This window comes from Ixodes scapularis, unplaced genomic scaffold, assembly GCF_016920785.2.
Source record: "Ixodes scapularis isolate PalLabHiFi unplaced genomic scaffold, ASM1692078v2 PGA_scaffold7__128_contigs__length_106722199, whole genome shotgun sequence".
NCBI lineage: Eukaryota > Metazoa > Arthropoda > Arachnida > Ixodida > Ixodidae > Ixodes > Ixodes scapularis.
The window spans coordinates 779573-793510 of NW_024609882.1; the positions used below are offsets into that span (position 1 = coordinate 779573).

The 13938-nt window shown below is 46.9% G+C and overlaps 1 protein-coding gene across 1 annotated transcript in view; it reads right to left on the minus strand.

Moving 5' to 3' along the window:
• Positions 1-13938, minus strand: part of LOC115310946 (gastrula zinc finger protein XlCGF7.1-like) — a 44379-nt gene that overhangs the window by 3275 nt on the left and 27166 nt on the right. Inside the window, exon 3 of the mRNA XM_042286463.1 lies at positions 8628-10409. Coding sequence (XP_042142397.1) covers positions 9781-10409 — 629 coding nt within the window. The 3' untranslated portion in view covers positions 8628-9780. The remainder of the gene's footprint in view (positions 1-8627; positions 10410-13938) is intronic.

The window sequence follows — 13938 nt, forward strand, 5'->3', positions numbered from 1 at the left end:
CTCCTCAAGCTTCGGCACCGTGGTCTGCAGTCTTCTCCCCATCAAGAGTTGCGCTGGGCTCCATCCACTTACTCCCGGGGTGTCGCGATAGACGAGCAGGGCCAGGTAGGGATCCTTCGTCTTGGCCAGCAGGTCCTTCACTGTCCGCACCATGCGTTCAGCCTCTCCGTTGGCCTGCGGGTACCGGGGGCTGCTGGTTACGTGATGGAAGCCGTAACAAGCAGCGAAGGAGGCGAAGCCCCTTGAGGAGAACTGTGGCCCATTGTCGGAGACGACCACTGTGGGAATGCCAAAGCGGGCAAAAATGCTCTTCATTGCTGCAATAACAGCCGAGGAAGATGTCGATGATAGGGTAATCACCTCCGGGTAGCGCGAATAGTAATCTACCGTGAGGAGGTAGTGACGTCCACCTACTTCAAACAAATCAGCCCCCACCCGAAACCAGGGCCTGCTCGGAGTCTGGGAACCCATGAGTGGCTCGTGGCGCTGTACCCGAGTCTGAGCGCAGGTCTCACAGCCGGCCACCAGCTGTTCCAGTTCAGAGTTCAGTGTCGGCCACCACACGGACTCGCGCGCCCGTGCCTTGCAACGGCCAATCCCCTGGTGGCCCTCGTGCAGTCTGGTCAGCATGTCACGTTGGAGCACCGCAGGAACCAGGATCCGGTTGTTGTAGAGCAGCAGCCCCTCACAGACTGTGATGTTGCTCCTCGTGCTCCAGAAGCAACGTAGATGGGCAGGAACTTGCGACGCTCGCCGCGGCCACCCACGTTCGCAGAGACGAGCCAGATCCATGCAGGTTCCGTCTTCCTCCTGGTGTTTGCGCAGTTGCTCAAGACCCGGAGCAGTAAGGTCTTGCCACCCCTTCACGATGTTGTTTACGAAGCGCTCTACATCGAGGGAGTCGACTTCCAGACTGGCAACCTGCGTAGTAGCTGGAGCCCGGGAGAGGGTATCGGCGGTGGCGATAAGCTTCCCAGGGACGTAGAGCACCCGGAACTGGAAGCGAAGGAGCCTCATCCGCAGCCGTTGAATTCTTGGAGGGATGAGGTCTAACTCGGCGTTGCCCAGAAGTGTGACGAGAGGCCTGTGATCGGTCTGGACGTCGAACTGGATACCCCGCACGAACTGTTCGAATCGTTCAACTGCCCATGCCACGGCGAGTGCCTCCTTTTCGGTTTGGCTGTATCTGGACTCCGTCGGAGTTAGTGAACGACTTGCAAATGCCACTGCACGATGCTCTCCGGAAGGTTGCTGCTGCAGGAGAACTGCTCCGAGGCCGTAGGAGCTGGCGTCGGCGGACACAGTCGTGGGGTAGGTAGGGTCGTACCGGGCCATGCAGGCGGTTGAGCTGAGCAGCCCTTTCAGTTTCTGGAACGCTTGCTGCTGTGCAGGACCCCAAACCCATGTACTGGACTTCTGAAGAAGAGCCCGGAGGGGTGCTGTCGTGTCCGACAAGTGGGGAAGAAAACGTCCCAAGTGATTGGCCATCCCCAGCAGTCGTCGCACTCCACTGACGTCTGAGGGAGCCTCGAGATCTGCGAGCGCTTTGATCTTCTCCGGATCAGGACTGATGCCTCTGTCGCTGACCATGACGCCCAGGAACTTGACTTCACGCGCCGAAAAGACGCACTTGGAGCGGTTGAGCTTGACCCCGGCTGCCTGGAGACGCTGCAAGACGTTGTTCAGGCGACGGTCGTGCTCAGCCTGAGTGCTGCCGAAGACCAATATGTCGTCGATCATGTTTACCACACCCTCGAGGCCTTCCAGGACACGGCTCATCTGTCGCTGGAAGTATTCCGGCGCCGAGCAGATGCCGAAGGGGAGGCGTCGGAAGCAGAACCGCCCGAAAGGGGTGATGAACGTAGTCAGTTCTTGGCAGCTTTCCGCAAGCTTCACCTGATGAAAGCTCGCCGTTGCGTCGAGTTTGGAGAAGACCTGGGCTTGTCCAAGTTGTCCCAGGGTGTGCTCGACGGAGGGGAGGATGTGTCGCTCTCGTAGGACGACCTGGTTGAGGCGGGTCAGGTCGACGCAAATTCGGTGGTCGCCAGACTGCTTCGGAACGACGACGATGCCGGAGCACCACTCTGTGGGGCCGTCAACGCGGCGAATGACCCCGTCGGCTTCAAGCTTCGCAAGTTCGCGTCGGACAGCGTCATGGAGTGGAAGGGGAACCCTTCTCGGCGTGCTCAACGAAAAGGGTCGTGTCCCGGGTTGGAGACGGATGACGTACTCCTCTCGCAGTTCGCCCAACCCGTCGAAGATGTCTCGGGAAAGAGGCGTGCGCTGCTGTGGCCCTTCAGAGCTTGTGACAGCATCTGCGAACCGGACGACGCCCAGGGCCTGGATTGCGGGGAACCCAAGTAATGGCGTGGTCGATGCTGGCAGCACGTATATACGCTGGACCGTGGTCGTTCCCTTCCACGTGAGAGTGGCGTCGAAAGTGCCCAAAACGGTCAACACGTGGTTTCCTGGTCCCGTGAGCTGGCCTTCTACCGGTTGAAGTTGTGGAGGGAGGCCTGGAAAAGTCTCGGGTACGGCTGTGACTTCGGCGCCGGTGTCGATCTTGAAGTTCACGGAGTGACCGTCGACGAAGACTTGCGTGAACTTGGCTAAGGGGCGCGGCGTCACCGCGTGCAGCTGAAGAGAGCCAAGTCGGTCCCGCTGTTCGCAAACGGCTGCGTAATGACCTTTCCGCTTGCAGCGGCTGCATATGGCGTCCCGTGCCGGGCAGTTCGCACGGGGGTGAGCGGTGCGGCCGCAGTAACGGCAGGGGCTGTCGCCGTCGTGCTTGTCGCGGGCCGCGTGCTTGCCAGTGCGAGTGTTCTTGCGCTGTAGGTTTTTCCCGGAGCGCTGTCGACCCTCGGAGTCGTGCTTGCGTGTCTCGGCGAGCACGTGGCCGGGAACAGACTCTGCGAAGAGCGTGTCACGTGCACGTCCGGCGTCCTCGTGGACACGAGCCTGGAGGCGGGCTTCGTCCAGCGATAGCTTGGGACTTCGGCAGAGTTTGTCGACGAGCGCCTTGTCGCGAAGCCCCACGACGAAGCGGTCCCTTACGAGTCGGTCTTCAACTGCGGTCGACGCATAACCACATTTCTTGACGAGCGACCGGAGCCCCGTGAAAAATGCGTCCACGCTTTCGCCGGGTTCTTGGATGCGACGATGAAACACGACGCTTGCGTATACCTCGTTGGTAGGATGCACGAAGTGGCGTGTGAAGGCTTCTTTGACGGCGTCGAAGGATAGTAGCGCTTCCGAAGACAGGCCGAATGTCTCAAGTACGCGCCGAGCCTCGTGGGAGCCCATGAGGTAGAGAAGAGTCCGTACCTGGACCTCGTCGGCGGCGTGGTGTAGTCCCGAAGCGAAGCGGAAGTCTTCGAAGACTGTAATCCATTGTTCCCAAGTGCTGGGGTTCGCGAAGTCGAACGGAGGCGGCGACGGGAGGGACGTGTGGGGACTGTCGAGCGGCTGTCCGCTAAGCCTTGTCTCCTGCTGCGTAGCTGGCGTAGCCATGCCGGCCGTGTCGAGCGAGCGAGCCGAGCCGAGGCGAGGCGAGGCGAGGCGAGGCGAGGCGAGGCGAGCGAGCGGGCGAGCGAGCGTTACGCCGCTGCTGTCGTGACCGCTTCTGACACCATGTCGCGGAGTTGAGTGACACGCAGACGCATCGGATTCCAGTCGGCAAGTGAAGTGCTTTATTCGAGCCGCCGATTATATAGACTCGAACGAAGGAGCGACAGAGTGAGGGGGCGCCACTTGCGACCTCTACATGGTTGTTCCAAAAGTTGGCTGGTGGTGGTGAAGCCCTCCCAAACCTATGTATTCCCTAATGATGTACTCCCTAGATTTTATTTGAGACGATGGCCACAGACTTTTACCGCAAGGTTTGGAAAGGGGTTGAATAGACAAGCATCATAGATCCCAATGTAGTGGTATGGCACACTCTTCACGTTTAAGGTCAATTTCAGCAAACCAAGCTGCACTGCTAATGTCCAAAAATGTGTAACAATGCAAGAAACTCTCCAGTGAGTTAGGTCACACCTATTACAAAACATTTAAATCCAAAAGTAATAAAGCCAGGAAAGCATGAACAGAACAAATGGAATCATCACTGAATATATAGAACAATTTTGTATGCTGCAACACAAAAGGAAAAAAAAATATTACGACTGGAGGCAATGCAAAACAACTTGGCATATTTCCTGTTAAAAGGACTGGGGCAGCATGGATGTACACCCCAACATAATAAAAATGGCAGGTCACTATCTGAGATAGCTAAAAAAAGTTGCAGTCTTTTAGCTAAAGTCCTTCAGGGGAAGTTATTTAGAGGAGGTCATTTAGGGGAAATCCTTTAGAGGGATACTGCACCACACTGGTTTTGTTTGCAGAGGTGTGGCATTAGTGGACTGGATCAGGGGGGTTCGCTTTTTAGGATTGGGAAAAAGGATGATAAATTGGACACTACTGGCCAAAAATGTCAATGACCCAACGGCGTCGCATCTATGCGAAATTTCATACATGGGTAAATTACTTCCGAAATGTAATTTAATTACAATTACCTTGCTTCAAAAGTAGTTTAATTACAATTACTACTTGAAAAGTAAATAATTACAATTACAAATTACTTTTAAAAAGTAATGCAATTACTTTACAATTACTTATTTTTGAGAGCGACCAGACTTGGGCCATCTAACTTTAAACGGGTTGTATAGAATGAAACATATTTGTTCATTCCTTGCCCCAATGTTTGAGGAGGCATAAGCATCGCTGCATAAATGCCACATATTGTACTTTCCTTTTATGAATATTGTTAAATTCATGATGGAACTTGACAGTGTGAGGCAATAAAGTACTACATTCTTATATATTTTTATAAATAATAATAAATTAGTTCATATGCTGGAAGATGCCAGATCGCTAAATGGAAAAATTGTGTTGACTGGGTTTTGTTAGCCCGGCAAATAAAAATGTGACAATTAGTCATATGAATATTTTACAAGCTTTGGTATAAAACTAAAATCCACACCTGCTAATACGACTGCATTCACATACAAACATCATGGTATTGTCAATTATTTACACTGAGTTGAAATTGTAATTGCTCATAAATATATATGAACCGAATCGGGGCTCTCGAATCATTGGTAACAATATTCACAGGTGCGAGGTCAGTCTCCAAAATGCTTATGCAAGTCCAGCAGGAAATGAACTTGAAAATAATACAAAGATACAAATACACGACACTACTGGAAGAGGGACGTAAAAAACTGGCAAAAAAACAACAAAAGAGCTTTATAGACAATTAAAATTTCCTAGCTCAACCAAAAGCTGAAGCTAAATTTTTTTTTCTTTAAACATTTTGGCATGTTTACGCTCTTGTTTTCTGCTCGCACAGCAAACGGCGCAACACGGCGCCGTTGAGGTAGTCTCCAAAGATGATTGCCTCTCAGCTTGCAGTGTAAGCAACAAAGCAAGAAACGATGCAATGCTATTTATGTTGTGTGTGTGTGTGTGTGTTTCTTTGTGCGAGTGTTTCACCGAGAGCTAGGCCGCTTGTGCGAGCGCTCAGGCTTTTACCGCTCATTCACACTGGAAGTAGATCCGCCTTCGCAAAGCGGTTGTATAAAGATCCAGTACAATTTCACGCGCACTTGATGTGGAGTGCGCGTGCAATTGTACTATGTAAACTTGCAATACTTGTACCCAATGAACACCTGGAATGCAAGCCAGGTCATTAATGGTTTGTTTGCAGATGCAAGTTAAACACATAATTCTACAAGTGCCCTCTTTGGGGGCTTAGTGTGCACAACCACTGGCGTACTGCAACGTGAAGTTGTTAAGGGGACATGCGCCAGAGGAAAATTTATTGTTATTATTTACAATATCGAAATAAAATTTTTAGTTTATGGTGCTTAACCTTCTCTTTATAATCTGGTGTTAGATTGGATATAGCTTATTTTTAGGTTTTTGATGCAATGTACATGAAGGAAAAAACATGTTCTTGTGCACACAACGCATGGCAACAAACTTAAAAATGCCTAGTAAAATTAACTGATTCTTTCCTTTTAAACCACTGAGTGCAATGAACAAAAAAAATGTGTGCGACACTTCTTTCATTTTAAATTAACAAAAAATAGCAAAAATGTCATTTCAAAGGAGACGCGCGTCTCCATTCACGTAGTGCTCTCGAACGCTTGTTGCTGAACTGCTTCAGGACTTCAGTGTGTGCAAACAAGGTGGTGCATTTGCACACACTTGTCTTCTAGTTCGTTTGTTTCCTTTTATACCTTCCGTTGCATTGTTTTCTCTTAATGTCTCTAACAACCGATGCTAGTAAGGATAAACAACTGTTTGTTACGACAGCATAAGGGCACAATAGCACCTTTATGCTGCGACATCCTAGGTCGCTGTTCACATTCCACATCCAAGACGTGACGGCGCAGTGAAGATTTCATGAAAAAGGTGGAGTGCCGCAACTGTTGTAGTCCGTTGTTGTTGTTCCTTGGTCCAGACCTCGGAATACCCCACCTCCCGTCAAAACAGTAATCTACAGGAATCGGCAGGTGAACCCCTCCAACCGTGATGCACCCTTGACCTTTCTCAACTGCAAGAGACGATGTTCTGGAGTCGTGACCATGCAATACATGGCTGGTAAGCTGTCTCCTGTGCAAAACCTGGTTGTGGGAGTGGCTCTTTTTTGGTAAGAAAGCTATAGTAGAGAGAAAGGTGACATTGATGCTGTATTATTAGGCTGCAGCAGTGTATGGACTTGAACAAGGTGATGCATGGCATCCCGATGAAAAGAGCAAAGGGACGAAGTAAAAGAACCAAACAAATGAAGGGTTGTGTCTGTTTCGCACTTTCACTCTCTTCATGTTTATTTATTCAGTTACCCTCAGGTCCAAAGGCATTACAGGGGAGTGTGGTGGGGCACATAAGGATAAAAATAAAAATAAAAGAACCACGACATCAACAAAAATAAACAAACAACTGTATGACATTTTACCAAAAACAACTCAGTCCTGAAAGCTCGAAAACTTGAGTTAACAAGGATTTGACTCCAACCAAGCGATTCCACGTTACAGAACAGTTGCAAAAAGAAAGAACATGGCAAATATTTTGCTTGACAGGACTGAACAGCATGTTTGTGATGGTAATCAATGCATACTGAAATGTATGGCCTTGATAGAAGCCATTTGTTCAGAATTTAGAAGTTACCTTGCAAAACACAGACAAAGTACTTCTCTGCAATGTGAAAAAAGGGGTAATGATAAGCCTACCTTAACCACACTTATACAGGAGCTCATGATAATTGGAAAGTATAAAAAGAGATGTGTGATTTTGCATAATTTAAAGGCAAAAGTACAACCTCGGTCTTCTGCAAGGGACATTATTCTCTTAGCGTTCCCCCTCTCCTAAGCTACAAGAAGAGTCAAGACGGTGCAAGGCAAAGAAATGGAGAAGATACAGAATAGGAGTCGGGCGAAAGTGGAAAGTGCAAAGCATGTCAGTTTTATGATATAAGAATATCAATTCTCAGTTTAATTGTTTGCCTGTCCGTGTTCTTAACCTGTCTTAGCTCCTTTCTTTGCTGGAAGGAGGCTTAAGCCCCAAATGAAAGATCACTAAAGAATACTAATACGAAGATTACTTCTTTGTTTTTCATGACCACAAACCTTTGCCAATGGGCTGTATGACATGCAAAACATTAACACAAAACGTTACATCAGCATAAAAAGTTAGGAAATAAAAAAACAACCAATGCAAGGAATACAACACAAGTGCATACTAAGCATACTTAGGGAGAGAATCATTCACACAGGTGAATGAACTCTAGATGGCAGAGCTTGTTTCATATCATGAAATAGTATTTGTTATTTCAATGACATTATGCTGAGAACTGGTTGAACATGCTGCACAGAAATATCTAGTCTCAAAATATTTTATGGGATGTTCCGGCTTCATCTCATGCTCTACATTTGCTTCAGCAGGTGCCTGGCTGCTTGAGTGCCGTGTCACGGAATGTGATCAACTTGAAGTAGCCAGGAATAGTAAAAAGCTCCGAGGCATGGAAGAACAAATACACACCTACCGTATTCTTCAATAAATAGGCTGTATTTTTGTACCAAAAATTTCCGTCTGTCCATTTTACACAACTTAAATGCATTCTTTTTTAGGACCACGGGCCTGAAAGGAGCACTGACAGCTCAAAATCACAAGTTTTTTTATAATCTGAAACAATTGAAAACAATGCCTAAACATTACACTAAAAATTCGAAGCTTAGGAACCCAGTACTGGTGAAGTAAAGAAAAAAAAAAAAACTATTTCCAAACTTCAATTTTGAAGTTTTCGTGCGATCCATGCTGGTGAACAGGTCAAAGAACGAGTCGTCCTAACTTGAGTTTCTCTCCCGCATCCGAACCGTCCCAACCGGAAGTGTCGCATTCTTACGCATCCCGCAATAAACGCTCTTCTCCGTGCTTGTCTCTTATCGCTGCAAGCAGACAATGCTTCACTTTCGAGTTTGAAGTTCTCTTAGAGCCCTGTCAGCGATCTCAAATTCCTTAAAACGATGAGGTCGATGAGGACGTGCAGTGGGCTTTTGTGAGCGACGTGAGGGGCCATGTCTTACCAGTGCTGCGTGAAAGGCTACCTTGGTCGAGCCACAACCAAATTTATGGTGCACAGGCAACAAACCCAGTTGTTTTGACTGTTTGACAATTTCCTTTTCAAAGTCTGAGAGGTCGTCAGACACCAAAAAGAGAACATCGTCCGATTCCCCGACTCCCGATCATCCTGAGCGCTAAATGTGCCGAGCGCCACCATGTTTTCCGAGGGAGGATAAAAAAAACCAGGAGACTACATCATATACAGACATCAATTTTCAAGATTTCAAAAGAAGCCCCACCAGGGTCCGGAAATGACGTCTCCTGGCATAATTTATAAAATATATAATAACGGCAACAGTAAAACATGTTTTTTAACGCAATTGTAAGTCACTATGCCCAGTAATGCGTTTGCAATTATGTGAAAAAACATGATTTGCGAATGCCGTTATTAAATATAAAAATGTCGTTTACAAAGCCTCTAAATATCATAATTGATTATGTCACAAATAAAAAGAAGCCAGGAGGTGAAAACAGGGAAAGAAAAGCTGCAAAAAAAAATAGGCATGCATGCGCGTGGGAAAAGTTTTTTTTGGCATTGTAGTATTTTTTGTGTTTATGACAACAATTTGATCTGTTTCAGAAAACAAAATAAAAATATCACCAATGCAGTGTCTGTGCCCCTTTAACTTCTGAAATTTGCCACTGGGGATATATTGTTCAATTCATTGACGACAATATTGGAACTGGTTCATGCTTGCGCATATATTGCAATATTAATAGTACACATATGCAGGCTTTTCGATTAATCTTTGCCGTGCCCATCATACAAATATATAGGTGTGTCTTGTACAAGGTTGGAGCCAAAATAGCAATGTTTCAATGAAAACAGCGCTTTACAGTAAGGTACAACTTAAGCAAAGGTGTGACCTATCGACCGGAAAATATGGCATATGCTCCTTGTGATGGGCACTGAGGGCTTCCTTGTTAGTGATAGTTCTTTTTGCTGTCCTGACTCTACAGTGTGATAGATGGTAGTCAGTACTCTTACACCATACATGATTCATTAATGGGCAATCAGTTATCAGGTTTACCCAAGGTGGTCTTGAACAAAAGGGTAAAACGACATTGTGCAAATATGTCAAGCTACACCACCCTTTACTATAAAATGGATGTCCCTCACGGATGATGCTCCTTCTCATGTGCATTTAAATTAACTTTCTCCAGAAAATTTTCTCCACTCTGCTTGCAATGATATGATGGGTCTACACCGTGAAGTTCCTCGTGACGCCTCAACTGAAACCACTGCTTAAACGGAGCTCCACATGTTCCGCATTTGTATGGTTTGTCACTCATGTGGACTCTTCTGTGATGCGTCAAGTTACCGCTATTTACAAATGCCTTCTGGCAAGTCTGGCACCTGAACGGCCTTTCACCTGTGTGAATTCTGTTATGAACTTGCAGGTTAGATTTGTCTGAAAACGCCTTTTCGCAAGTCTGGCACCTGAATGGCTTTTCACCTGTGTGAATTTTCTCGTGAGCCTGTAGGCGAGCCTTTTGTGTAAACTTTTTGTGGCAGACGGCGCAGCTGAAGGGCTTTTCGCCCGTGTGCGTCCTTTCGTGCTGCCTGAGGTTCGACGAGCGAGAGCTGGAGAAAGGGCAGAACCGGCACTCATATTTCTTCTCTCGGTGTGGTTGCGCCATCTGCTGCCACACGGTGAGCAAAATGTTCTCAGAAGAGCGTTTCCCCTCGGTGTCTTCACAGCCAGGTGCCTGTTCTTCGACTTTAGTGGCTTTCGAAACAGGCTCTGTGAAAGAAACAAGCCAAATCGGTTTCAACAGGCATTTTTTTTACCAAGAGAAGCAGGTTAAGAGTGCCTGAACATCAACACTGGTGTAGTGGGAGGTGGCCATTCACTTCAATGAATGCTGCACTCCCGAGAAACATTGCTTCTTAGCGCCTGTATAGGACCTGTCTGTCACAAAATAAACATTTCAATAAAAAAAAGTTAGTGCTACATTTACGTCATCACTCATTTTGAGTTAGGAGAAATTCCTAAACATGCTTCTGCCTCCGGGTCAGTCTTGAAAGTAAACCATGCTTTGGAATTGCTCCGAACTCCAAAAGTGTACCGCAACGTAAATACTGCAATACTTATTTTTTCAGGAAAAGTGCATTTTCTGATGTACATACCATACTAAAACAAAACAAAAAAAAAAACTCGGGCATTCAATATCGACAAACATCAAAGGACTTCGCTAACTTTTCTATTTTATTCCTGATGAATACTCGAAATCTGCAGCTTCTACTTCCATTCTCCCATCACCCAACTAGTGAGCTGGCATTGAAATAGTGGTTGCCACCTCACAGCAACATGTTATACTCTGCTAAAAACATACGTTATATTGTATCCTGTGTTGACGTGAAATAAAAGGATTGATTACTTGAGAGTGACAGGTCACTCAAGGGAATGTGACGATTTTAGCACGGCACTTTCAAACTGCCTTCATTCACATAAACAGTGCACTAGTGGACTGGATGTAGTGTGGTAGTTTAATTTGAGGAAGAGCAGTTGTAATTTCCCATTCTTTGGCATCACTGAATCCTAGTGCTGTCACATTGGTGGAAAGAGGGATGGTTGGAAAGAAGCGATGTGTCAAATGCTGGCTGGTGGTGGTGAAGCTTTCCCTAACCTATGCATTACCTGGGGATGTATTTTCCAGATTATCTTTGAGACGATGGCCACAGATTTTTATCACAAGGTTTAAAAGAGGTTGAACAGACAAGAATCATAGATCCCAATGCACTGGTGGTATGCAAGTATATGTAAAGCGCCGTCCACACGCTTGCAACAGAGTAAGACTGAGAGAGACAAGACCGATTTTTAAACCTCTTGCGATAAAGGAGGACTGGATATTCTGCTGCACATCAGGTCCTACACTGTTGCAAGAGGCTTAAAAACCAATCTTGTCTCTCTCGGTCCTACTCGGTTGCCACCGTGCAAACACCACTTAACAGTGCAAGAAACTGTCCAACGATGGTCAGGTCAAGCCGAGAAAGCATGAAGAGAACGTACAGCATCATCACCAAATATATAGAACAATTCTCTATGCTGGCAACACAAAATTAAAGAAAAATATTATCACTGGTGCAATTCAAAACAATTTGACATATTTTCTGTTAAGACAGGGGCAGCATGGATGTACCCCTCATTATAATAAAAAAAAAATGACAGGTCAGTATTTGAGATTGCTAAAAAAAATATGTAGTTTTCTAGGAAAAGTCTCGAAGGGGAGGTTTTTTAGAGGAAGTCATTTAGGGGAAGTCCTTTAGAGGGCTACTTCGCCACACTGAGTTTGTTTACTGAGACGAAACATTAGTGGATTGGATCAGGCAAGTTGGCTACTTGGGGTTGGGAAAATGGATGATAAATTGGACACAACTGGCCAAAATATGGCAACATGCAAGCTGATCCAACGATGTTGAATCTAAGTTAATAAACAATCTATGCGAAGAATCAGAGCTGCCGGAAGTTGACCTGACTGGTGAGCACTCCGTTCTACGAAGTAGCGATGTGCAGGTTCGCTGCATTTGCTCCGAGACAATGCAAGAGATTGATCTGAAAATAAATATTGGGAGTTTATTAATGTGTCACTGTGTTCACAATGTCTACAAGCCACAACAGTGGCAAATAAAAAAGCAACTTGATACATGGTACTTTTAAACATAAAAGTAGAAAGCAAGGAATTTTCCCAGTCAAACCAATGTAAACTTGCAATAGTTGTGCCCACTAAAAACACCCGGATTGCATGCCAGGTCATTGTTTTTAGAGCGCAGCTCTTAGGGGCCCGTTCCCGGCTTGAGCGGCGTCGGCATCGCCGTCTGCGTAACCGCAACCCTCGTGAGGGTTACGAGGGTTAATCTCATGAGGGTTACCCTCACGAGGATCACGAGGGCCCACGAGGGTTACTTCCCCTCGTAACCCTCACGAGGGTTACGAGGGTTAGTTACCCTCAAAAGGGTTACCTTCACGAGGGTTACCCTCACGAGGGTCACAAGGGTTATGAGAATTACCCACACGAGGGTCACGAGAGTTGCCCTCACGAGGGTCACGAGAGTTACCCTCACGAGGGTCACGAGAGTTGCCCTCACAAGGGTTACTAGGGTTACCCTCACGAGGGTCACGATGGTTACCCAGGTTACGTGACCCCCCGTTGACGTCATAGCCACTGATGACGTCATCAGTGACGTCACTGATGACGTCACCGGCATCCGCATCGTCATCATCACTGATGACGTCATCAGTGACGTCACTGATGACGTCACCGGCATCCGCATCATCATCATCAGTGACGTCACTGATGACGTCATCGGCATCGTCACGTGGCCCCAGGTCACGTGACCCCCCCGACATCACGTGACGCCCCAAGGTCACGTCACTCCCACAAGGTCACGACCCCCAAGGTCACGTGACCCCCGCCCCTTAAGGTCACTTGACCCACCCCCCAGTACCCTTCCCTCCTCCTCCTCAAGAGCTGCGCTCTAATTCGGCGTTACAGGGAGTTGTAAACGGCTTTCATTTTTTTGTTTTTTTTTAGATATTTTACAAGCGCCCTCTTCTGGGGGCTTACTGTGCACAACCAGTGGCATACTGCAGCGCAAGATTGTTAAAACAACAGCACCAAGGGAAATTTTTTTTTTATTATTACCACTATTGAAATGAAATATTTTAGTTTATGATGCTAAATCATCTTTATAAATCCGGTGTCAGATTTGATATAGCTCGTTTTTTTAGGTCCTTGATAAAATGTACATTCAGGAAAAACAGGCCCCTGTGTGCACGTGAGGCATGGCAACAAACTTAGAAAAGCCCAATAAAATAAACGAATTCGCTCCTTTTAAACCACCGAGTGCAATGAACAACAGTGTTGCGGAGTTGCCACTCTGATGATTCCAGAATCATTCCACTTTCGTGACCTTAGAATGGAAAGGGAATGGCGGCACCACTTTGGGGAATGGAATGGGAATGGAATTGGATGCACTTCCCTCGGAATGGAGGGGAAATGGAATGGGCTCTGTTCTTATGCCAGCTGTGTGGATTTTCATTTAGAGCCTACGGGCTGATGGTACAATTAGCTTGCGCATGGTAAGTGGCTCTTGAAACGGTACCACTGCACTTGAGGTGACTGACAGCTTGTCTTAAGGCTTATTCACACGATGCATCTTTTCAACGTGCCACAGTTTAGCGAAACCAAGATTTCGCGAAATCGCCCTGTTCACACAAGGAGTTTGACGCGCGAAACCTGCGACGTATTGACTCACGAGAATTTCGCCAA